A 23,918-nucleotide genomic window follows, 5' to 3' on the forward strand; every position below is an offset into this window, starting at 1 on the left:
AAGTCAGCCAGACTTACTGAAACTCCCTGCAGTCTGTGAATTAACAACAGTAACCTTATAACATTCTTATAATGCTCATCAGGAGAGGATTTTATTATCTCAAATATAATGTCAACATTACTTTCCCATATGAAACATGCTTTCAGACTGCAGCATATTGCAAAGAGTTCTACCCACAAGTACTACAGAGAAAGCTTTTCAGATGTTGTTAGACAGGTTGTTTCCTCCAAGAAAAGAAACTGGCATAACAACATTAAAAAAAACAAAAAAGCATTGTAGATTCAGATGTATTTGTTTGCAATATGCATAGAAAATGTCTGTTATTACGGTGGGAAGTGCAAGTTGACCCATTCATTCAAAATGTAATTATTTGTAAGCTGTTGTTGTAGAATCTGATTAAACATTTCACTCGACCCATCTCAGGTGAGGAAGGTTTGCTCTTTCTTCCAACAAACATCCAACTCCGAACCTTGAAAGTGAGTTGCAGCTCACGGGGTATGCTCCGCTGTTTGAAAACACTTCATTTAAAGCAACAAGAAGTCAGCTGCTTCCAGGCACACACGTACTATAAGTAGCACCTCTGCATGACGGGGAGACAGGGAGTGTAATTAGACCTGATAGAAAAACAAATCTGACCTCAGAAGTGAGGCACTAAAACATATGGACAAACCCAAGCATTATTTTTGTGCCGTGGTGATTCCTGTGCATCTTCATCTGAGGTCAGGCTAGAAAACCAGTGCCAGAGCAGCGTCACTAATGTGGCATGCATTAAAGATACAAATTGAAAGACACTGACAATGGACTGGAAAAAATGGCATAAACCATTCATGGTGCCTATTGAAAATTTGATGTTTGAAGAAGATGGAGCAGCAAGGAAAGGAATGTGGCTATGATTATCAGATTAAGTCATCATTGGTCATAGTTTTAATTACACCTGGTGGAAATCATTACACCTTTCAGGCCATGAGAATCCATCAGAGCTGTTATAGTAACACTGATTCAGTGGGGTCTTTCAGATAAAAACTTAAACCTTTAATCTTTTCCACCTTGTTTCCATGTATTAGTCAAACAGGTGACATGTTTATAAAATCCACAGTCACAAACAGCCCGAGGCAGAACTGAACAAAGCAGTTACTTATTGTACCACAGCAACCGTGGCTCCACACAAAGCATTAAAAAGGAAAAGAGGAATTTGTTTTTTCAACTATTTTGTCAGCCACATTCATCAAACAATATATTCAGTTTCAATATTCCTCTGCTTTGAGATTTATTCTAGAACTTTAACATGTTTTTTGTTAAACTATGTTTCTCTTTTTGCACTCACTACAAAGTCTTTTTTGTAATGTAAAGCAGCTGCAATCAATATTTTTACATGGATGTGGCCAAAAAATACCAAGTTCACTTGTTGTGTTTTAAAAATAGTTGATTGTTCGTTTGCACATTTTGCAGATTGCAAGTGCAAATTGTTACAAGCTAACAACTTTAACTGTCTTGTACACTGGTCTGTTAGAAGACAAAATTACTAGTTAAGGGTACATGTCATCATCTCGAAAATAACTCTGACACCATCCATAGAACTTACCAGTGCACTTTTTTGTGTAAGCAGCACTTTCCAAGCAGCAACTTTTACCTTATTATCCACTAACATCAATGAACAGCCGCAGAAGAACTACAGACAGGGTTCTGTCTGTTCTCCTCTCACAGGAGAGTACTTCAAATTTTATATTGTCTGAGTCAAACAGGCTTTCTATGAGTCAGAGTCCTCTGCTAAAGAAAAGCTACACAGAGAGGCAGAAGAAAGAAGGATGCTGCTGATGGTACTGCAGCCCACGCTTGGACAGCAGCTAGCCTAGCTGGTGAGCAGCATGCCGGGCCAGCAGCAACATCATCACCTTCAGCCAAGCTGATGAGGACCGAACTGCTGGGGACCAACAGGCAGAGCTGACTGGCAGTATTTGCGCTGCGGTCGCTCACTGTTGCCAACTAAAGCTACAATAAATTACTATGCTGCTGTGAGTTTCACCCAGTGAACTGTTTTTCATTGGACTATGTTGCTGACACCAGCACAGAGGGGAAATTGCCGACATGTGTGACAGCTGGAGGTTTGAAACTTTTCTCAAAGATAAGCTGAAGGAATAAACCAGTGCCAAGTGGAAGGAGAGGCAAGCTTCAGTAGGTGGACATGATAAGGAGTTTACAACAACAGCCATGAAAACAGTCAGCCTCAGACTGGGCTGTCTGGGTCTGCAGCTAAGAACGTCCTGGACAATCCATAGTTGCCTGGTACGTGCACTGTGGGACAGGTCCCTGAGCAGAAGAACACCTGTCTTCTCCCATTATGGCTGGTGCCAAAGAGTTAGAGTGGGGTGGCAGTGTTGACTGGTTGGTCAACCACTTTGGTCCAGACTGAAATGCAGTATATCTACAGCTCCTGACTGGATTGATATTTTCTACAGAGATTCAGGGTCCTGTGAGGATGAAGCTTCTTACTTTGGAAGCCCACTCAATTTGTTATGGACATTTGCTGTTCCCAGATAATATACACTAATAACTTGATATGAAACCAACTATCAGCCTCAGCTGGACTTTGTGTTTAGTGCTAATTAGAGACTGCTGGGATGCTAGCATGCAAACTAAAACCCAACAGCAAATACAAGAAACAAAATGAAAAACTAAAACTGAAATGACCTATGATCGGAGTCCTGTCTAAGAAGCAAAGGGGAAGTAGCTTGATGTTGTTTTACCATCATAGAATGAGGTTTGGAGTGGATGGTTGGATCAACAAAGTTTGTGACTTTGACATTCACATCCACAATTCATAGCAGTGTGTTTAAACCAATCTCCTAACCTTAGTCATAACCAGATCTTCACCCAACCTTACCAGACATTAACCATAGAGAAGGCAGATTTGGAAAGGTCATATTTGTCATTTTGGAAGACACTGGCTGCTCATTTCCTCTGCCAGGTGAGCCCAAAAGACCTGCTTTAGTACCGGGTGCTTTGACATTATCTCAGCACAGTCCTCCATCACTGAGTGTGGAGATGTTGGAGAGAGCTGGAGATAAACTTGAGCTTCTTGTCTGGCCTCTGCATGTCAGTGCACATGACTCTTGTCTTGGAGGAACTTTAACTTTCTAATGCCAAGTCCTTGAAACTTCTGCTGTTTCTTTGTTGATTGCCCTGATCAATACCACACTTTAACTCCACTGTAGCCTCTTAACTGCCTGATTTCACAGAAGTATTTTGATTATCTGGAGATCCTGAGAACTTCACTCTCTCTCTCTTTCTCTGTCTCTGGTTCACATTCAATTCAAAACTACACCCTTGCACTGCAGTATCTTAGTCGTAGCAGGACAGTGCACACAAATTAGAGAGAGATGTTTTCACCATGCAGGTATTTTGGTTTTATTTTCCCAGGTTTGATATCCACCTCTCACATTTTTGCTATCATCTCAAAATAATGGAAGTGAACGAATGTATTTATTTATTTACTTTGGCAGTCACATGTATTGAATGACATTTTAAAAAATTCAACAGTCTCTCTTTGTTCAGAGGTACCTCTGATAACCCACAGAGCATGCTGTCAAAAGTTTTCACAAAGATTATTTCTTTAATAAAATGTAGTTCCAGTGAAAATAGTTCAGAGTGAGGTGCAATTCAGGTGACAAAAGTTTTGTTTTTTTTTCATTATTTTGTAACTTTACAGTAACTTTTAAACTATGTACAACTTTTTGCATAAATGATCCAAAGTGTGCAATGACTTTATTGTGTTTTCAAAGCATATCCTAGAATATAAGGAGTTACTGAAAGGGACAGTATTCAGTTTTTATTATTCAAATTCTTCATTTGAATAATACAATTCTCTGCACACCACCTCCACCAGTGAGCTCCCACTTTTGCTTCTCCCTCTGATTTTTAATTTCTAAAATGCTTTGGCTTTAAGTTCCAGAGATGATTTACTCTGGCATTTTTTGTGTGTGTTTATTGGCTCCAGTGCTCTTATGTAAGATGCTGCACTTGTAAGCTTGTGCTCTCTTATCAAGACAATTTCTCTCAAATTATGTTGTCTTTGACAAATCATGAGAAATCATTGGATAGTGCCCATTTTTAAGCAGATTTTCACATTGATTCTGGCTCATAACACATTCAGAGCACCTAACAAAAGACATCACATACACTATGTAGCACATTCAGGAACTCTGAAGAGTTGTTTTTTATGTCATTTGTGACACAGCATTTAATCATTTCACAGAGCAAAGCTACGTTAAATTGAAAATGATCCTTTTGCCCGAACATTTTATTGTTTTAGTCATGAAAAGTTAACAGCTAACAGCTCTGACACACAGATACCACAAATAACGTTCACGATATAGTTTTATATGTATAATGTGATATTCTCATTGCAGCTTGATTGTCTTTGCTGTCTATTTTTACAAACACAGTACTAGATATTGCATGGTACAATTGAGCCATTTGCCTGTCAGTGTTGCGTTGTCTAAAAATGCTTGAACAATAATTACCTGCTCAGACGTACACCAGTTCCATCCAAGAAGACCTCACTGATTATGGCTTTTCATTCATATTACTGTAAAAATAGTTTGCTTGAAATTATGGCCATTGAATGAAGAGACAGTTTGGTCAAAGGACAGAGTGGGCTGGACACTCTGTGAGGGCTTCTTCTAATGTTACATAAAAAGAAAGAAAGGAAAAACAAAGAGGCTAAAAACAAGGCCGAGTTAAATGGTTCATGAAGGTCATTCAGCATCATGGAGCACAGCCATGAGACAGAAAAACATTTTGAATGGTTCCTCAGGATTTTGGGTTTCTGTGCATGGAATGAACCCACAGGCTGTAAACCTTTCACTCATCCCTTCACCTGACAAGCGCTTTATCACAACACTGTGTTGTAATTCCACCCATGCTGTCCATATGCTGACTCTTACTTGTCAGCATAAGGCGGCCTGCACTGGCTAAATGAAGATGGGCCCCAAAGCACGTGCCTGAGCACAAAACAGCCAAATGTGCTGGCAGCATTAATTATGCAATGGCCAGACACTATTTGGAAGACAAAACAGTGTCTCTCCTCATTGTGCTTTGAGACCAGTAGCTTTCAGACAGGGGAGCAATTTACCATGTCTGCTGTTAACAAAAGGAGATATTTTGATATGATAAAGGTAATACAGTGCAGACCTCATAACTGGAAGATTTTTACTTTCAGACCTTTTCTCTCGTGCATCTCCAACTCTGCATGTCCTCATGTATATGGTAATGGAGTCACATTTTCTAGTCATCACATGGTACAGAACCATCTGTCTGCTGAATGCGTCACCCAGTGTAATGTTCACACCGTGTACTGGCCTTGCTTTTTTTTTTTTCTTTCTGATGTTGCCTGTGTTGTTCCCAAGTTGCAGTCTCTTAGATCTGTTAGGCAATCATTCAAGTCTACTAATTATGGAAATGTAGCAACCTGAAAATGAACAACTGTTCTGTCAGTTTCAGGATGAACATTTAGTTTTGCTAACAAATCTGTTGTGTCTATTAGAGTTGTTCATATATCATGCTCTTGCTGACATCTTGATGTGGATTGGATGTAAATTATATTATTGCTGTATAATTTTAAGAATATAGCACACAGCCAGAGCAATATACGATACACTGTATGTATAATTATGGCCAAAACATTATCATATGTATCATACTATGGACATTTTTTCAGTGTGGCAAAATAATTGATCTCAAGATTCATCATTTAAAAAATTAGTTCTTCCCATTCCCATTTGTCAGGAAGTTGCTGCATGGCAAAAATCTATTTTGTTCAGATTTGTGTGGAAAAAATATCCCAGAGGCTTGTGGTCTAATACAAATGACTGCGTGTGCCAAAAAGTCCCCCTTTCCCATCATGCACATAGCCCATTATTTTGAGTAATGCACTGTATGTATAGCTACATTTTAGAGGCATAACTTGCACATGTGCAAGCAGGTGGGCACACACACTGGCACAGCATGTTAACACAAGCAGATGCTGATGCTGATGCTCACATGAACTAAAAGATGAATGACTTTGATAAGTTAGTTTCAGTATGGTCAGTCTGTCTGAGCGCGACAGCGTTAAGGGCAGAAAAGTGACCCTGTGTCCAATCAACTGAATACAATTATTGGTTGTAGTTTAATATGCAAATTATCTGTGGCCAGGAGTAAAACACATCAGTAATTTGCATAATCAAGTATGTACAAAATTGAAAAGTTTTGTAATTAGAATACACATATGAGATTCAAGGTGAGGACTGGATTAAAACAAGTGCAAAGTTAATAGATAAACATTACCTGTATTGTTATTGTTGTTGTTGCCACTGCTGTTACTAATATAAATGTGAGAAATCCCCATTTAATGAGCTACTGTGCACGTCTGTGTCATCATTATTCATTTCTTTTTAGTGCTTCAGTTTTCCCTCACAACCTTTCTCTCTTCCTTTTTTTAGTGCCTGACTGAACATGATTCAAGTTGTTTCCTATCATTATGGAGGTGGTTTACTCAGCAGTTACAGTTGGTTTGCATGTTTTCCTAAAACTGAGGTTACACTGCGTGGCAGCTCCTTAATTGGTTCACAGTTAATTAGTGTTGAGCGCACAGCATGAGGGTTGTTTGTTTATGCGGTCAGTGGGTTGCCTTAGCTTTAAACCTTCATAAGTATAAAATTAAAGTGATATTACAGGAAATCAAATAGCTGTCAGCTTTTTCCAGGAATAAAAATGCATAAAAATGTACATATAGAAAAAAACTTCAATAAACAGAACAGCAAGTTCCCAAAAAGCAATCGCAGCAATTCAAGCAAAATACTTATATTATTTTTTTGTGTTCACAGCATGTAAGTGATTGAGAATTACTTATGCTCCTAGTGTGAAAACGGTTTATTACTGATTTCATCATGTTGCGTTAGGTATCTTGGAACTAGATGCTTAACACTCTAAACACAACAGTCACTGCTGTGCTTACTTAAGGTTAATGTAATTTATGAATGAAACTTCATATTGGGTGTCAGGCATTGTTTACACTGTAAACGGCCTGTGATGGTGCCTTTAAAGAGAGGCACAGAGAGAGACCTGAGGGATGCAGCTAAAGGAAGAGCTTCTTTGCAGAGCTGGTTTCAAAGCAGAAGCCGACCTACAGCTGAATCATATTTACTGAAATATTCAACAGCCAGTTCCTACACACTTTTTCTGCAGTGAGTGTTTTTGACTCTGTAACGCTTGTTAAAGAGTAACTTAACACCAACTTAAAATGACTAGCTGACCTCCCATGGTTGAAGTGTTGTAGTTATGTAGCAGCGACAGAGGTGATTGAGTGCACATGATGTGGAGGGTGATCAGAGGCGTAAAAGACTTGACACCTTTTCAGCTTAGTGTTAAGTTACTCTTCAAAGTTGGTATGCCGCTTGTACATATGCTTAAATGACTTAGCAACTTTATATCTTCTTGATAAGTGACCTCTTTGGTGTGTGATTGTTATTACAGTACACATGCCAGGTATTTCTAATGTTTACCTCGTTATCCTCGAGGTGAAAGATATGATGATTGCCACCATGATAACTTTTCAGAGTTGTATTAGAAAGTATTAGAAACGTCTGTGCAGTGTTTTGGCACCTGTAAGACTTTAAACTCATGGATCTGTTACTCAAAGTGCACTTCCTGGGCTATATGACCTTTATATTGTTTCACCAAGCATTGTTTTAGGCAGAGATAAAAGCCAGTGTAGCGTGACACTGTTACAGCACTGCAAAATCTCTCAGGCAGGAGGTCGAGTGGTTGAATGCAAAAAGTGCCTGACTTTGACACCACTGACGGTGCTTTGCATCCTGTCCCCTACTGACAGCTCATGTTGGTTTCCTTTAACCATAACCACTATTGACAAAACAGTTTTCACACGCAAGTGACATTAACAAAACAAAAACGTAACCATAGCAGTGGCAGATCAGAGAATGTAACACTGGTCCAGACATCAGATAACTCTGGGGTAGAAGGTGGATTAAATACTTATTGAATGTCAGAAACACTAATATAAACAAGGCAGTTAGACTGAAACAAGAAGGGCAGGAAGAATAAATACAACCAATCCCTGAACATTTAATTAAAGTAAATGTGTCATGGTACTTAAAATGCAGTACACATATTTGGTTTTTTTCAAATTCAATTTTACATCTTAAAGAGATCCTGCAGCATTAACTTCTTTTTGTTGTTGTTGTTTTTAAATTGATCCACTGCTTATTCAGATGTCCTTGTTGTAGCTGTAGAGATTCGAACACTCACTTCCAGGTAAATTAAATGGTCAAACCTGAAGGACTTCCCACATCTCTAACTGGATAGATTGTTGCATATTTCCAATTAAAGTGTAACCTCAGGGATGTTTATACCAATTAACTGAACCAGGATCAAGTAGGAAGTGTCTAGAAGTTTACTTATGGGAATTTGGTTAATTACATCAGAGATTCAAAATATATATATTTTTTTGTTTGGTTGTGAGGCGAATATTGAGACACTTCCAGCTGATTAACCGTACTAACAAGGCACATGTTGCAATGATAGTTATGACTTTTCCAGCTCAACATCCACATGCTTTGTGCTGGGATGTCATGTTACCTGTGACTGTCTTCTAAGGTTGCCAAACTTCCAAGTTTTTCTGCTGCAGCTTTAATGTTTTTTTTTCCTTTCTGGATGTACTGTAGGCTATATTTGTCCTTGTTTCTGCTGAAAATGTAAGCTTATGAGAGTTTAAAGTTTAACTCAGTGCACAGTATTTGCCTTAGGTTATAATAGCTATTCAGTTACAGCATACATATTGTCAGCTCTGTATAAGAACAGACTCGAACTTTGCTGGTACTTCTCTTCCTCTGTGAAGTCTTTTTTTTAATATGGATTGTCAAGGGAGTGATGAAGTGCACTTTAAAGGTCATTTTTTTCTTCACATAGTGGTAGCCAGACATGCTCCCAATCCATTTCAGACTTGCAACATGGCCTGACCATCCACCTCACTGTCTAAGTGTGTGTTCTATCTCTTTTCCTTCTCGGGGAAATACATTCATCCACTGAAAACAAGGCAGGAAAAAAAAGCAGCTGTTGTGAAAGCAGGATCATTAGGGAGCGAGGATGGAGGGTTATTGGGTCACGTCGTTCAAAAGTAATACTCACTGGTTGAGAAATGTGAAGAGCAACTGAGTGAGTAGAAAAAAAAGAACAGACACTGGTGGAAGTGGTAGGAAGGTTTGCCTTTCTATCCCTTGTGGGGTCACCTGGGTCAAACTGAGACTGATATGTATGACCGGGCAGTCAGCAGGGCAGTGGAGTGAAGAAGCTGCTGGCACGGAGAAGCTCTGGCATGGGCAGACATTTCTCTGCGTGCTGAGGGAAGAGCTCTGATGTACAGTGGTGATGACAAGATTGTTTATTGCCTTGCCCATAAATCTTAATCTTTTATCTCGTGTTCTGTCATCAGCTTATTCTCCCTTCTCCTCTTCTGCTGCTAAAAATCCCATCCTCTGCTGACCTTTAATCTGCTTTTGTTTTTATTTTTTTCCTAATTTTCCATTTCCTGCCGACAGCTTTGTTCCTTCCTCTCTGCAGACTGAGTCAGATATTGTCTTCTTTTTGTCTTTGTGTCATGTTCCTCCATTTAACAGATTGAAGAAATGACCAGAGGTGACAGCTTCATTACAAAATAACAAGGCTGTTAATTGTCCTGATCATGTCTTGTGGGAATTGTATTATTTACCCATGTTAAATGAGATGAGACGTAGCACTTTTCACATGAAAGTGCTGCTTTTATCATCCCTGACCACTCTTCCCTCCACATCACTCCCTTCTGGAGTCAGTCCCCATTCCTGTCATTATTCCTTTACCATCTTTATTTTGGCCCCAGTCCTTCCACTGAAAACAAATTTAAATGCAAACAAGGCAAATCTGCCTAGCATGTCCTCCTACAGAGAGACATTAAAAAAAAAAAAAAAAAATCATTGCAATCTCTTCCCCTACGGCATTGCTTTACAGACCTAGTGGGGAAAAAGCACAAAATCATTTTTTGGTCCTAATATTGTTTATTACAGTAATCATCCACGCACTTCTTTGACAAAGAAGATTAAGTTTCAGTCCACATTTCCATATGAAATTGTGTACATGTGAATAACCTTGTGAAGAGCTGTCCAAACTTAGGAACATCCAGTCTACCCAAATGGGAAAAGAAAAAACAAGCTGCACTTGCAAAAAAATACTGTTTACTATGCATGTTTGTTCATTTCTGCTTTGATTGGTGCAGCCAAAAAGGTTGCTACTGCAAATTAAATTCAACACTGTGTATATGCTTTCATGGGGAAATTCAAAAAAATTCAAGGTCCCTGAACAGTTGGTTGTCCAAATTACACCCCATTCCCGGGGGTTTCTGGGTAAATGAAGTTGGTTGTAGTGTAATCTAACTATAGTTTACATTGCTCTAAAGCCTGAAATGAGATTAGCACATTTAAGCTTAGATTCTCATCTATGAATAATTATGAAATGTGATCATCGTCATCATAATCCATGGCTTAGTGAACAGATGGTTCAGAAATTCTCACAGGTGTGTCCACACGCATCTGTGCACTCCCCACATGTGAAACACTTGTTTGCTGCTTTGTCAACTGTTCCCTATCAGGCAAGAAAACGAAGGGGAGCAGCTACTGCGCTCTCCCACACACACACACACACAGACACAGACCCAGATTTCCTGGGTTCATGCCAAAGCTGTGCATGTGTAGCAATGGCTGCTTATCCAGTCGTCATGCATTAGCAGCATTGCGTGGTCAGAGAGGTCACAAACAGCGACAGTATTTATCACAAGGATTTCCCTTTTTGTTTCTGTTGATAATTACAGCACCATCTGCTTAGCTTTTTTTAGTGATGCTGATACATGCCCATTAAATGTGTGTTTGAGTAAGAACAGTGATTTAAAAAGAACAATTCATCCTTTATCTCTTCCTCGCCTGTTTAACAGTCACTTACACAATCACATCTCATAATATTCACTCAACAAATTCAATTTAACATTTGTGTAAAAACTAGTTTCCTGCTCATTACCCCTCAAACAAAATAAACCACTCTCCTATTCATGAATAAACATAACTGCACTTCCATTTATTTCCATTGTTTCTGGTAAACAATGCTTCAACATAAACAATCAAACAAACTCTAAATTTGGCAAAAACTGCCTGAAATCTGGTTTAGTGCACAATTATGCCAGAGCAAGAGCCTCAGAACAGCTGCACAGTTTATATAATGGCTGTTATTTCTCATGCGTTGTGATGCCATGGCAGAGCAGTGTCAGCAGTAGGTCATTTAATAGGTCAGATGTTTCACAGTTTTTAGATATTGTGGGGTTTGACTTCTTAAAAGAAAACATGGCTTTGACAGCTGTGTGACAGTTGCCCAAATAATTAAAAATTGAAGACCGTGCAGCTAAACCGTCCAAATACACTGCACTCTGTGCTGAAGGTGATGGAGTTCAGCATCTGAGCTGAGAATGAAATTCCAATAATTATCAGACCTGTAGAAAACTTTTAATTTTTATTTATTTTTTTTGAAGGTTCTGATATATGAAGAGTTAAGAGGAATAACTTCTAAATGAGTTAGAAGGCAATTAAAAAGAAATTTACAAAAAACATTTAACAAGAATTTTTTTTCCAGTTGCTGCCTTCATACATTAAATGTGACTGCATGATGGGTAATTCTTTCTCATAGATTTATACACTTTAAGTTTTACTGTGTGTTTTAAACTTAATGCCACAACGATCGCAATTAAAATGATCGTGTCCTACTGGTGGGCTGTTCATTGCACAGATTTATTCAGAATGGGTCACAATTACCGAGTGCATTTGTTGGAGAATAAATTTTAAGAGGTCCATATAAAAATTATAGCAGTTAATGATCCGAAATGTGAGAAGTAATTCTTAACGAGGTCTGTGATTGATGTAGTTTCAAATTAACTTAGGTTGCAGCACATTAAGGAATATTTGTCTGGAAAAAAACAGATAAGGCAACTACAAGAAATAATATAGTTTAGATGATCTCTAGCATAAAAAGGAAAAAAAAGGTTTATGAACATGAGTATTTCTTCTGTGTGGAATAACATTTTAAAAGAACTAGTAAAATAGTGTTTTGTTTTGCATGAGGAAGTTAGAGTCTCAGAACTCTTCCTTGTAAAGACTTCTGTAGCCTCTAGGTGAAATTATAGCACAGGCAGTCGGAGCGCTCTTTTTGCTCTGTCTCTTTATTGTATACCTCTGTGTGCATGTATGCACAGCTTTGTGTGTACCTCCATGCTTTTTTTGTTGCCTAAATACTGTGAAGTGGGACACACCCACACACACACACACACACACACACACACACACACACACACACACACACACACACACACAAAGCAGTGAGTAATGAACATCAATCTGTCCACTCTGAAAAGATGTCTTTATCATGTTTGAGAAGCTCTGCAATGAAAAGACTCTTATTAAGGTTTTAAAAATGATACAGAATGTCATTCCCCCTTTTCACTGTACTGTACGTTCTTTCTCCTGGCTGCACATTTCCAATTTTTATTCAAATATACTGGAAAAAATGAACTGTGTTTGATTATGAAGCCTTATCAGACTATAATTGAAGATTCCATGGTGCATTTGCCATAACTCCATGCATAATAATTGTCCACATTGAGACATTTTTCTTATCAGCACAGCCTACATATTTATTGGTTGCGACTGATGTATATACTGAATGTTATGACTTTCCCCATTTGATGTTTTTTTTTTTGTTTGTTTGTTTCGTTTATTATACAGAGGGCACAGACATAATTATATGGTAATTATAACTGGGCATAACTGGTTAATGTGCTAAGTGATTAATGCATTGATACTGGGAATCCCTGGTTTATATAGCTAATATAAATCTCTGTATTTGAACCAGTCATGTTTGTTTGGATGTTTTCCACATGTTTTTTGGGACGGCAGTGCTGCTCTTTTTGTCCGTTAATTGCTCCACTTTAGTTCCAACCAAACTCTTTAACAATCAAGAGCACATTCAGTTTTTTCCTCTGCTTTTGTACAATAACGTTCATTATTGACAGCATTTGGTGCCAGTAAGCCTCATGTGATAGTTTGCTTTGGCCTGAGGCTTGTTTGGACACGGATCCTAATGTTTCCAAATCATAAAAGAGACACATTTCTGTTTCTATTTCTCACGTGACACTTTTTCTCAGAAAGTGCTTTGACTCGTGTATTTGTTGTACTTAATCACAGTTTGATTGTTGTAGAAAGTGTTCAGAATATTAATATGTGTATATGCTATGGAAAGCACATGCAAATAGACAAAAACAAGCAAACTGAGGAAACGTCTTCACCAATTTAACAACACGTGTACAAAGCAAGGGAATTGCAAAGTGAGAAAACATTAGAGAAACTAGAAACAAGCAGCAAATATACAAAACACAACCAATCAAAGAAAACACAATCAAATACTGAAGTGCTGCAGGGTTACCAAGAGGTATCAGGGATAGTATCCGAATTGTGCAATGGCAGAAATGATTTTTATTTATTTTTTTCATAAGAACATCTTATCAGTTGAAGTGGGCCTGACTTGGTTATCTTCGTTATGACCAGCTAAATCCCCTCTATTCCTCTTTGTCATGAGCTGAGTGTTCTGTGCTGTAGCACTCTGACACTTTAATGATGGAGAAGAGGAGCCCAAAGTGATTTCTCCACAAAAAGAGGGGAGTAATGCCCTTGTACAGGGGGTGCTGAATTGCTGTCTCCACTTTGTGCATCATGGTGCATAGTGACAGTTCTAGGTTAGCAGCCACACACCAAAGCCACATGTGCACATACTGTAGTTACAAAACAAAATGTGTAGAAACTGTTCATAGTGTAGTTATAAATAAAACTCTGGAGCATTTTGCACTTTGCACTTTTGATATGTTTTGAGCAGATGCATTATACAAGACGTGGCAAGTAACAGCAAGAAGAAGATGCGCAGGAGGGAGTCCTCCATCTTCTACAGTTCCCACCACCAAGGGCTGGGCTCCCTGCAATGCTTAAGTTCATTCCTGATGCATACGGGAACGATCAGTAGTTGTTTTTTGTTCGCTGGAAGAGCGAATGCTGCCCTGCAAATGACCTCTGCAGGCGTCAGTAGGCGAAACACGGGACGAGGCACAGTTACGAGACCTTGAAGGTGTAAAACTGTAAGACCTGTTAATGCTCTGCCGTATCCTCAATATGGAACTACCTTCATAGTACCCTCTGTGCTGGTTTTGATAAACAAGCCAGGAATATGGCTGAAACCTACAACTGTAAGTGCAGCACTTACATAGTCAGAGACGTGTATGAAATGATTTAGTACCTCTGCCAAGGAGGTTATGTTTTTACCTGTGTCTGTTGTGTATTTGGCTGCAGCATTACACAAAACGTGCTGAACTGATTTTCACTGAGCTTGGTGGAGGGGTGGGTCAGGGAATTTTTATTACTTTCATTAACATTGCAAGAGAGGACTTTTTTTTTGTCTATTTCTCAGAAAATAATATATGGCTCTTAATGTAAAAAATCAGACATATTTATGGTGTTGTGATCTACGAGTTTGTACAATTTGATTGACCCAGATACTAATTTTCCTTAGATTTTTCTATAACAAGAACTAGACCGACGTTTAGGATTGTTTGGCCTTGGCGGGGCTACGCACCCTATTGAGTCCCTTTCTAGTTTATTCATGGTTTATGTATATTTAAGGCTGACTTCGGTGAACTACAGACCACTCTTTGGATTAGGCTGTGAATCAGCTAGATGAAAAAGGACCTGCATGCCCCAGTGTCACAGAAGCTCAAGTGCTGTGTCCACACGCTTGTCCTTCTACTCTGTCAAAACACAGCGACTGGCATTCCCGATAAAACTTTGTCTGGGGCGAGGCAATCGGCTGTGGGGCAGAGGCGTGAAACCTTTGGTTTGTAATCTCGGCCCACTCGGCCAACAATCACACCAAGCTGGACATTCTGAGATAGGCTCCTAGCACATTGAAAATTGCATCCCATGCAATAGTCTAGTCTTGGCCAGATTAGGACAATGCTCAGTACAAAACACCTCCAATGTTAACTGCGTTTTCTAACTACTTAACTCACATTAGGTCCTTGTCAGAGAAAAAATGATTTAATCAAGAAATGTGTAGCTATTGTAATCGCATAATTGAAGCATGTTTCTCAGAGGATATACCTCTGTACTGTAGCAACATCGGGACATTATAACATAATGTCAGCCTAAAAGAGCTTGTAAACTGGGATATGAATGTAGTAATTTTATGCTAACCATGTGAGCATTTTAAATGTAATACTGTCAAAAGTAAAACAATGCTACTCCTGCCTTCTATCACACTGAGCCACCATGCACTTTCATTCACTGTGCTGGGAGAAGATGAGGGGTGAAACCATCACAGCCACATTAGAGGGTGAATGCAGTGTTAATTGAACAGAATAATTATTGTGTCTTCAGGATAATAAAACGTGACTCGGCATGTAATCATTTACATTTACTCATTTGGCAGATGCTTGTATCAAAAATGACTTACAAGTGAGGGACAACACTCAAGCCTCAGAGCAGTAGGAGACCTTGGAGTAAGCACTAAGTACTAAGCCTGTGCAAAGAAATCCGATAGAAAAGTGCTCAATAGGTGTGACTTTGGCATGTTATGGTGTTCAAGGTGTTAGATTCTTGAAGGTGGAGAGAGACACCCCTGCTCTCATATCAGCTTGTTCCACCATCAGGGGAACCACTAACAAGAACATTTTGAATTGAGATTACTTTGCCTGTAGGGATGGCAGTGCCAGACAACGTTCCTTGGAGGAATGCAGTGGCCAAGAAGGAGCCTGCATGGTTGAGTTCAAGTGTGTGGGTGCAGACCCAGAAGTCACTCTGTAGGCAAGCAGAGAGCAAGTCACTATGAAACATATTCAAGAGCACTGAGACAGTCTCTCTGTGTCCTTCTCTCCAGGTAATGTGTTTGTGGTGAGTTTGGCATTTGCTGACCTTGTGGTAGCCTTCTACCCCTACCCCCTGGTTCTCTATGCTCTCTTCCATGACGGATGGGCACTGGGAAACACGCAATGCATGGTAAGACCACACCAGTAACATCATGTTTCAGTTTACCACCACTCCCGCTACAGTCTGACTCAAACACTCCACTCTTTTCCTCTCTGTTCAGGTCAGTGGTTTCCTGATGGGACTGAGTGTCATCGGTTCCATTTTCAACATCACTGGGATCGCAGTGAACAGATACTGCTACATCTGTCACTCGTTCTCCTACAGTCGGCTGTACAGCTATCGCAACACCCTGCTGTTTGTTGCCTTAATTTGGCTGCTCACAGTGGTGGCCATTGTCCCCAATTTCTTTGTCGGCTCCCTGCGCTACGACCCACGGGTCTACTCCTGCACCTTCGCCCAGAATGTCAGCAGTTCCTACACGGTGGCGGTTGTGGTGGTCCACTTCCTGGTTCCCATCGCAGTGGTTACCTTCTGTTATCTCCGCATCTGGGTACTTGTGATTCAGGTCAGTCTCCTGCTTCTCTGCATGGTTATTTGTGTCCTTTCAGGCACACTGAGGGTATTATTGATGGGATTTTTTGAAATAAATAATAAGCTCAGAAAAATACTGAAATCCAGGGGGCCAAACAATAACAAGATCCATCAGCCATCCACAGCTCATCCAAAATGGACCTGTAATGTAGAAAATATGGTTGTTCCAGGTTTTGATATTGTGATATTTAATTATTGGCCCTTTACTGTCGTCGTAACGTTTTAAATGCCAGAATACATGGACAAAATACATCATCCCATCAATGTAATCCTTTTTGACATATAACATTTGAGCTGAGCATTTTGATCTTTAGTTACTGGTAAGTGTGGTTTTGAAGACCGACTCTAAACACTGCAAAGATTTGGCTAAGTCAGTGCCTGTTATTTTAACTGAGAGATCACGTTTGACAGGCAGATAGCTGGACCAGATCCCTTGAGTGGTATAAGTGTGGATATCTGAGTGATGCTCCGTGAGTGTGCATGCGTGGACCTGTGTCTGTTTTTGTGTGTGTGAAACACTGAGGCGGAGAGAAAGTAGCCTTCTGGTATCATTTACAGTCTAATTCCCATCCTGCGTGTTTTCATGTCCAGGTGCGGCGTAAAGTTAAGACTGAGGAGAGCCCTCGCCTCAGGCCTAGTGACTTGCGGAATTTCATCACCATGTTTGTGGTCTTCGTTCTGTTTGCCATCTGCTGGGCCCCGCTTAACCTGATTGGCCTGGCAGTGGCCATAGATCCGTCCCGTGTGGCCCCCCGTATCCCAGAGTGGCTGTTTGTGGTCAGCTACTTCATGGCCTACTTCAATAGCTGTCTGAACGCCATCATCTATGGCTTACTGAACAGGAATTTCAGGAACGAGTACAAACGCATTGTCACCTCCGTTTGGGTGACTCGGCTTTTTGTGACAGAGACTTCGCGAGCCGCCACGGACGGCAGGAGCATGAAGAGCAAACAATCGCCGCCGCCACCGCACAACAACAACGAGTCAGTCAGAGATCGCATAAACAAAGAATGAAGACATGTATCCTTGAGTCTGTTATAAATGGTAATTCCTGTTTTTATGTGACATCCAGATGGTTGTGCAGCTAAAGAGTTTTGAAAACAAATGAAACTGGAACGTGTGGCTCCGTTTCCTGTTGGCTGACATCAGTCATCAGGGTGCAGGAGAACATGTTTACATCTGTGGATGTTTTTTTTTTTTTTTCAGTTTTGAGGGAGCTATGGAGAATTGCAGTATATATATATTTAATATGCTGAGCTCTTGAAAGTTTATCGTTTGAAGGATTAACTCAACAACTTTGTTAAAGTGCTACATAAGGATGATTTTGTAAGTTTTCTCTGTGATTTGTACCCATTAAGCATTAACAGAGCAAACATTTTAGAGATGTTGTTACAGCCTGTGAGGACGGAGCCATGCGTTGCAGTTTCGTGTTGTTCTTACTCTAAAAACAATCTGAATGGTACATTAATATTACATTAAAATGTAATAACCTTTAATGTCTGCTGCTGTAGACTCTTAGATATATTTCATAAAACTGGGGAAACCACTGGTAAACACACACCTCTCTTTAGTAACTTCAGAAGCCTCAAATAGTGCAACTCGCCTCACCTAACTGCTAGATTAGTAAAAGAGGAGATGATGTCAGTCTGTCAGAGTTTGTGCTCACCAAGCCTGACTGTGACTGCAGCGTACAGTTCATGCTGCCTGACCTGACCCTCTTGCACTGCAAAGAACAAGAGACAAAAAAACTTAGTAATACATATAATGAATTCATTCAGGAAATTAAGTCACTCATAGATGACACAAAACAAGCAAGATGACACTCACACTACACCATGCAAGACCTGCCAATTATCATGGTTATTTCTCAAGTCTCAAAACAAATAATGCATGTGATGTAGCATGTGGAAGACACCTGAACATTTACTATTGCTGCTACATCCATCAGTCTGATCCAATACATCAGCTGCTGCAGTTTGACCATTATTTAGCTTTAAAAACACTATATAAAATAGATTGGACGGACAATATATATCAACATTTAAAGTACAGTATATTTTTGGTTACAATCGGCACAGGGCTACACAGACAAGGAGACAAAATGAATATTTTATGACTGTAAGCCTACAGTGGAGGGCACAATTTGATGTAGAGAACGCCAGTGGTGGAAAGTAACGAAGTACATTTACTACTGAGCAGTAAATAAAGTAGATAAAATACTGTATCTCCACCTTTATCAACTGCAACAATCAAGTGATGTGCACATTAATGCAACAGTGATTATAATCCACTATAATATATACAGTATTGTTCCATAATGGGTATAATGAGAAGAACATCCACACTGCAGGAGAGTAAAACAGTCTGATAGTATGACAGTTAGACCTCACACAGGGAGAACACAACACCACACACTGATGTCAACATAAAAATAAAATCGCAATGCAATAAGTTGTTTAGTTTCACCAAATAGCCAAGTGCAATAGCATGGATGATTCTTTATGCACACTGACACTTTGCTATGCAATTCATATTAAAGTGGCTGTCACGGTCCAAGGTGTCCTACAGCACTTGTATCTAAAAATCATATCCAGTTAATTGAGACAGAGTAGTCCCTCAGCTTGGTGCATTAATGTTTTAACAAGATGACACAAATCTCAACAATTTACTGTAAATAATGCTGATCCCTGTGTTAGAAAACCTTCTGCCCCAACAAAAAGGAATTGGATAAATTCATTCACTGAATGTGCAGCAAGCAATATAGAATGGACACAGGTTTCTCTGCTTCCTGCATCACATGCCTCAGTAGTTATCTTATGCAGTGGCAAGTCTTATTCTTCATTCTGAAATACTTATGCAAAATTTTAGCTTTTTCATTTCATAGGTAATAATTAATGTTGTTAATTTGTTTTCTCGTTACAAAAAAAACTTCATTCATCAGAGACACATTTTAAAGCTTTCACTGTGGAAAAACACAAAGAGAAAACACAAAGTACATTAACACGAGTGTCACGAGTAGTACTGTCACATGGTCATAATTGGATTAATCAAAGAGTGATATTCATTGCCTCTTGTCTGAATTGTGTTTCCTAAGATGTAGATTGTTGAGAAGGTACAGCTCATATCTGTATTCCCATCTCAGGGTGCCTACCAAACATTTCATCGTGTCATACCATTCGTTAGCTGCCGTATAAGGGAGTGTGAAGACATTTCAAAGGGATATTTTGTAAATTAGTGTCAGTGTGGTTTTTAACTGTGGTATATTGTTATTGGAGATGTATTCAAAATGTGTTTTTTAAAATATATCTGAAGCTCAATAACCCCACACAATTAACAGTTTATTATAGGACATTGCTTGACCTTTCTCTCCACTCACTCTACTACAGTTGCAAAGTGTATCTAAAAAAAAAAAAAAAATCTGCTCAATTGTGTATTACATCACTGCTGATACATTTGTTTTTCTGTGTGGAATGAAGGAATCAACTTCTGATTGCACAAATCAAATATCAAGGAATAGCAAAACAGGTTCCTCATAATAAATATGATGGTTATTTTTTTCATATTTGAATTCACTTTGCTGCACGTGTGTTCTTATACAGGGTAAAAATGTGCAAAGCCATAGAACAAGAATGGTAACAGATGCAAAGCACAAAGTCGTACTATAAATATTCATAGGACAGGACAGATACAAGAGCATTGCAAGCAGGGGATGGAAATTTGGAAGAAAACAATGATATTTGTGGTGCAGAGGAAGGTAGAAACAGGAGGTACATAAAGTCTTTTTGTTGAGGAGATGGGATTTAGATAAATATAGGGAGTGACTACGCTGTCCTGACAACAGAGGTGTGGGAAGGTCATTTCACCATTGGGGAAGCGGGAGTGGCATCCAGGTCGCTGCAGGGAAGGGAGTGCTGAACAGCAACAGCAAAAGAGTGATGTTGTTATGGTACAGAGAAAACTCACAGTCAAACATCTGGAGAGTGTTTTAGATGTACTGGGAGGGAAGCAAAGACTTCAATTTAAACCAAAGAAATGGGCATAGCTGAGGGGAAATCTTTAAAACACCTTGGGTCCTTTTTTTTCCATTCAGAAGTACTGCCTTACAATTAATACAATAGTGTCAAATTTTAAATATTACGGCAAGTGCCATATTTTCTATTAAAAATGAACCCATTCAGCAAACCTGGTTTACATTCATACTGATTCTTTTTATGTATTCAGGACAGCTGTCTATAGAAAGGTTTCTCTCCAGCACCATACAGAAGTTCACATGTGGACCTCAGGCAAGAGACTCAATTGCTGAAACAGAAGAACAAATATTATCTTTTTCCCCTTTGTTTTTTTCTTTCTTTGTATCCTAAAGCAAAATTATGTAACTATGTTCATTTATGTTCCCTATGCTCAGTGTCTGCAATCTTACTTTGGACGTGCTTCTCCATCCAACCAAATACTGTTTGAGACCTTGCTTGCTAACTTGGGTTCACTATTTTCTAATGTGCACATAATTACAATGCTGTTTCCAGTCATTTACAACCTGGAATAGCAGCACAACTTCAAAGCTTTGGTTTTAAAACTAACCTTTCTCTTGCAAATTCTCACTGGGTTTTAACACAGTCCAATAAGGTCATCATTCAGTCCACCAAAATCCTGTGATGAGTCTCGTTTTCAGTCTGAAGAAATGGTCACAAAACCTGACATTCTTTTATTATGTGGACACGCCTGGTTATGCTGTGAGCGTCCTATTTTCAAAAATAAAAAATCATCCCTGTGTTTGATTGTCGTGCTGGACTGTGTTTACAGCAGGTGAGATGCTGCAGCTGAGTGCTAAGTTAGTTTCTCACTGCAGAAGCTTCTGTTGTGCTTGTGCTTATATGATTACAAGTGAGGCAAAACAACACTCTGAGTTCTGAGTCAAAAACTGTGAACTTATAGGTTTATTATCATAAAGTGTAAATTAAAAAAGCAACATATATATTAATGGTGTAAATACAATTCTGCCTTTAAAATAAAATTGCAAGGAAGTTATCAGTGAAGGGTGTCACACTGTTTTTATTGAGAGATGAAAGCTAAGGGTGTGATGTGCTACTGACCACCCTCTCTTACACCCTGTCCCTCATCCATGCAGTATTCATACTGCATCTACCATAGACCACAAGATATGATGAAATCAGAATTTAATACATATTTACAAATTTGGATGCCACTGAGACATTCCAGTGAAACTACAGTAATATGATAATTAAGGCTGTTGCTCATCAAGGCTTGTTGAAATGCAACACAGCTTCTTAATCTGCTATGCAAACACTTGGCAACCTCATAAGTGGGTGTAAGAGAGGGATAATATGGGGGCGTCTAGTGGCCTAACGGTTAAGGCTCATACCACATAACCATGATGTCAGTGGTTTGATGTGCATGCCCCCCTCCCCCTCTTTGTGTCTGTACTAGATTGTCAGCTGTCAAAGGCAAAATGTCAAAAAATAATATTTACAAAAATGGGATAATTTAAACGTTGCCCTCTGCCAGCATCTACCAAGTGTGTGCTACATGCCCGAGCACAAATATCTTGCCTCATAAAGTTTTCATAGGCTGAGGGATGTAGGCTCATGATTTACTGTACATGTGGCAACCCTAAGGCCTGTTCACTTGCTTTATTTTCGTCTTGACATACTCCCTATACAGTACTCAGATCTGTGTCATTTATGGGTTATGTAACAGCGTGACAACATCAGCTCAGAGCTAAAGACAGAAAAGGATGCAGTGCTGATCGAATTACATGTATTTGCAAGGCACCTTTACTAAGATGAAAATAATAATGATAAGCCTTGGGGACATAAGTGAATGCAGATACAGTGTACTGTCATGGGAAATACAGTGACAAACCACAGAAATGTATGCACTGCCTCCACTGTTTACAAACTAGAAACCAGTCTCATTCGCATTTCACACCGTGATGATGAAAAATATTAATGAAACAGCTATTAAAATGTTTGCAAAGCACAAATCAGCTGCAGCTCCTTAGACGCAAGTAGGATCTCATTTCCCCCTGCAGCCTGAAATCTTTGAGGCATGAATTAAATCACACAGTATGATGGGAATATTACACAAGAATTCCTGTTCACACTGATCGGGTGCTTTTACACAACAGGATGTGGGATTCATGAACAGGGTTTGTAACTAAAACGTGGTTTGGTGTGTTTTTTTTTGTTTTTTTTTTGTTGTTGTTGTTGTTGCCTATAGAGGCACCAGATTAAACAAGTCAACTAAAATGTCTGTTTAGAATGTGAGCAAGGTTGGAAACTGGTGACTGAACTAATGTTTCAGGCATTTAGCCAGCTGACTACTTGTGTCTTTATAAATGTCTTCTGTTCCAGAGGCTGTGTGACTGTGCATGCTTATCTGATGTTATTTAAGTTCATTGACAAGAATTTATAAACAGGTGCAGGCCGCAATGTCCAGAAGATGATCTGAGTAACATGAACCAAAGGGAAATCTGTGGAATGTAATGGAATTAAACATTTTAACACTCTTAAAGGCTTGGTCATGACACCGAGCCTCATCAAAACGAACTGTGTGTAAAAAGATATGCATTATGTGTACAGTTCTCCTGAAACATGATGTTATGGAAAATAAAACTGATATATCACATTTTGCGATACTTCATTCATGTATTTGTGAAATCAGCATGAACAACACTGTGAGATGAGCATGTTAAAAGACAGTGCAGCTGATTTTTCCTAACTTTATTGCTCGCTTTGTAACATTGTGTTATATATGTTTTGTGCATGAAAAGGCGAGGATCTGAATGGGGTAAGCAGCTTGTGGAGTCAAAGGGTTCACATTAGGCATGCTTACTGCATTTGTGGAGAGATATCGATAGAATTTAGATTAAATTTACTTTTTAATTAAGGTCTCAGCACTTCATTCACAACAGTGTTTTAGCTGTTCCTTCTGTGCTTTACAATGCTTTAAATCAATTTATAGTCGTAAATAAACATTATACTATTTATATTATACTATAACATTATACTACATTCAAGCGCGTGTGTATCAGATGAAATAGTTTCCAGTCAGAATAAGGCATTTGGAAAAGTAAATGCAGATTAGATTTTAGCTGAGAGCAAGACATGGACAAGTGGCTGGAGGTGATCCAGCACCAGAGGCAAGGATTATGATTAAGAAAGAGGAACGTGGTCAAGATAAATTACTGCTTGCTCATGATGAATAATTGTAGAGGATGGTATCCAGATGGTGGTCCTGACTCATCCCCATAATCTCACTTAATGCACACATCCCTGC

The 23,918-nt window shown here is 39.2% G+C and overlaps 1 protein-coding gene across 2 annotated transcripts in view; it reads left to right on the top strand.

The window, feature by feature from the left end:
- The window catches only part of mtnr1bb (melatonin receptor 1Bb), a 34,236-nt gene extending 10,969 nt beyond the window's left edge, over positions 1 to 23,267 (top strand). Inside the window, exons 2-6 of one of the 2 annotated variants that reach the window (XM_051078764.1) lie at positions 16,042 to 16,160; positions 16,252 to 16,596; positions 17,214 to 17,609; positions 22,467 to 22,471; positions 23,065 to 23,267. In XM_051078764.1, coding sequence (XP_050934721.1) covers positions 16,042 to 16,160; positions 16,252 to 16,596; positions 17,214 to 17,609; positions 22,467 to 22,471; positions 23,065 to 23,125 — 926 coding nt within the window. In that variant the 3' untranslated portion in view covers positions 23,126 to 23,267. Of the gene's footprint in view, positions 1 to 16,041; positions 16,161 to 16,251; positions 16,597 to 17,213 lie in introns of both variants that reach the window. The other variant, XM_018692501.1, reaches the window with a different exon arrangement.
- The last annotated feature ends 651 nt before the right edge of the window (positions 23,268 to 23,918 follow it).

The sequence above is a fragment of the Lates calcarifer genome, linkage group LG20 (assembly GCF_001640805.2).
Source record: "Lates calcarifer isolate ASB-BC8 linkage group LG20, TLL_Latcal_v3, whole genome shotgun sequence".
Classification (NCBI taxonomy): domain Eukaryota; kingdom Metazoa; phylum Chordata; class Actinopteri; family Centropomidae; genus Lates; species Lates calcarifer.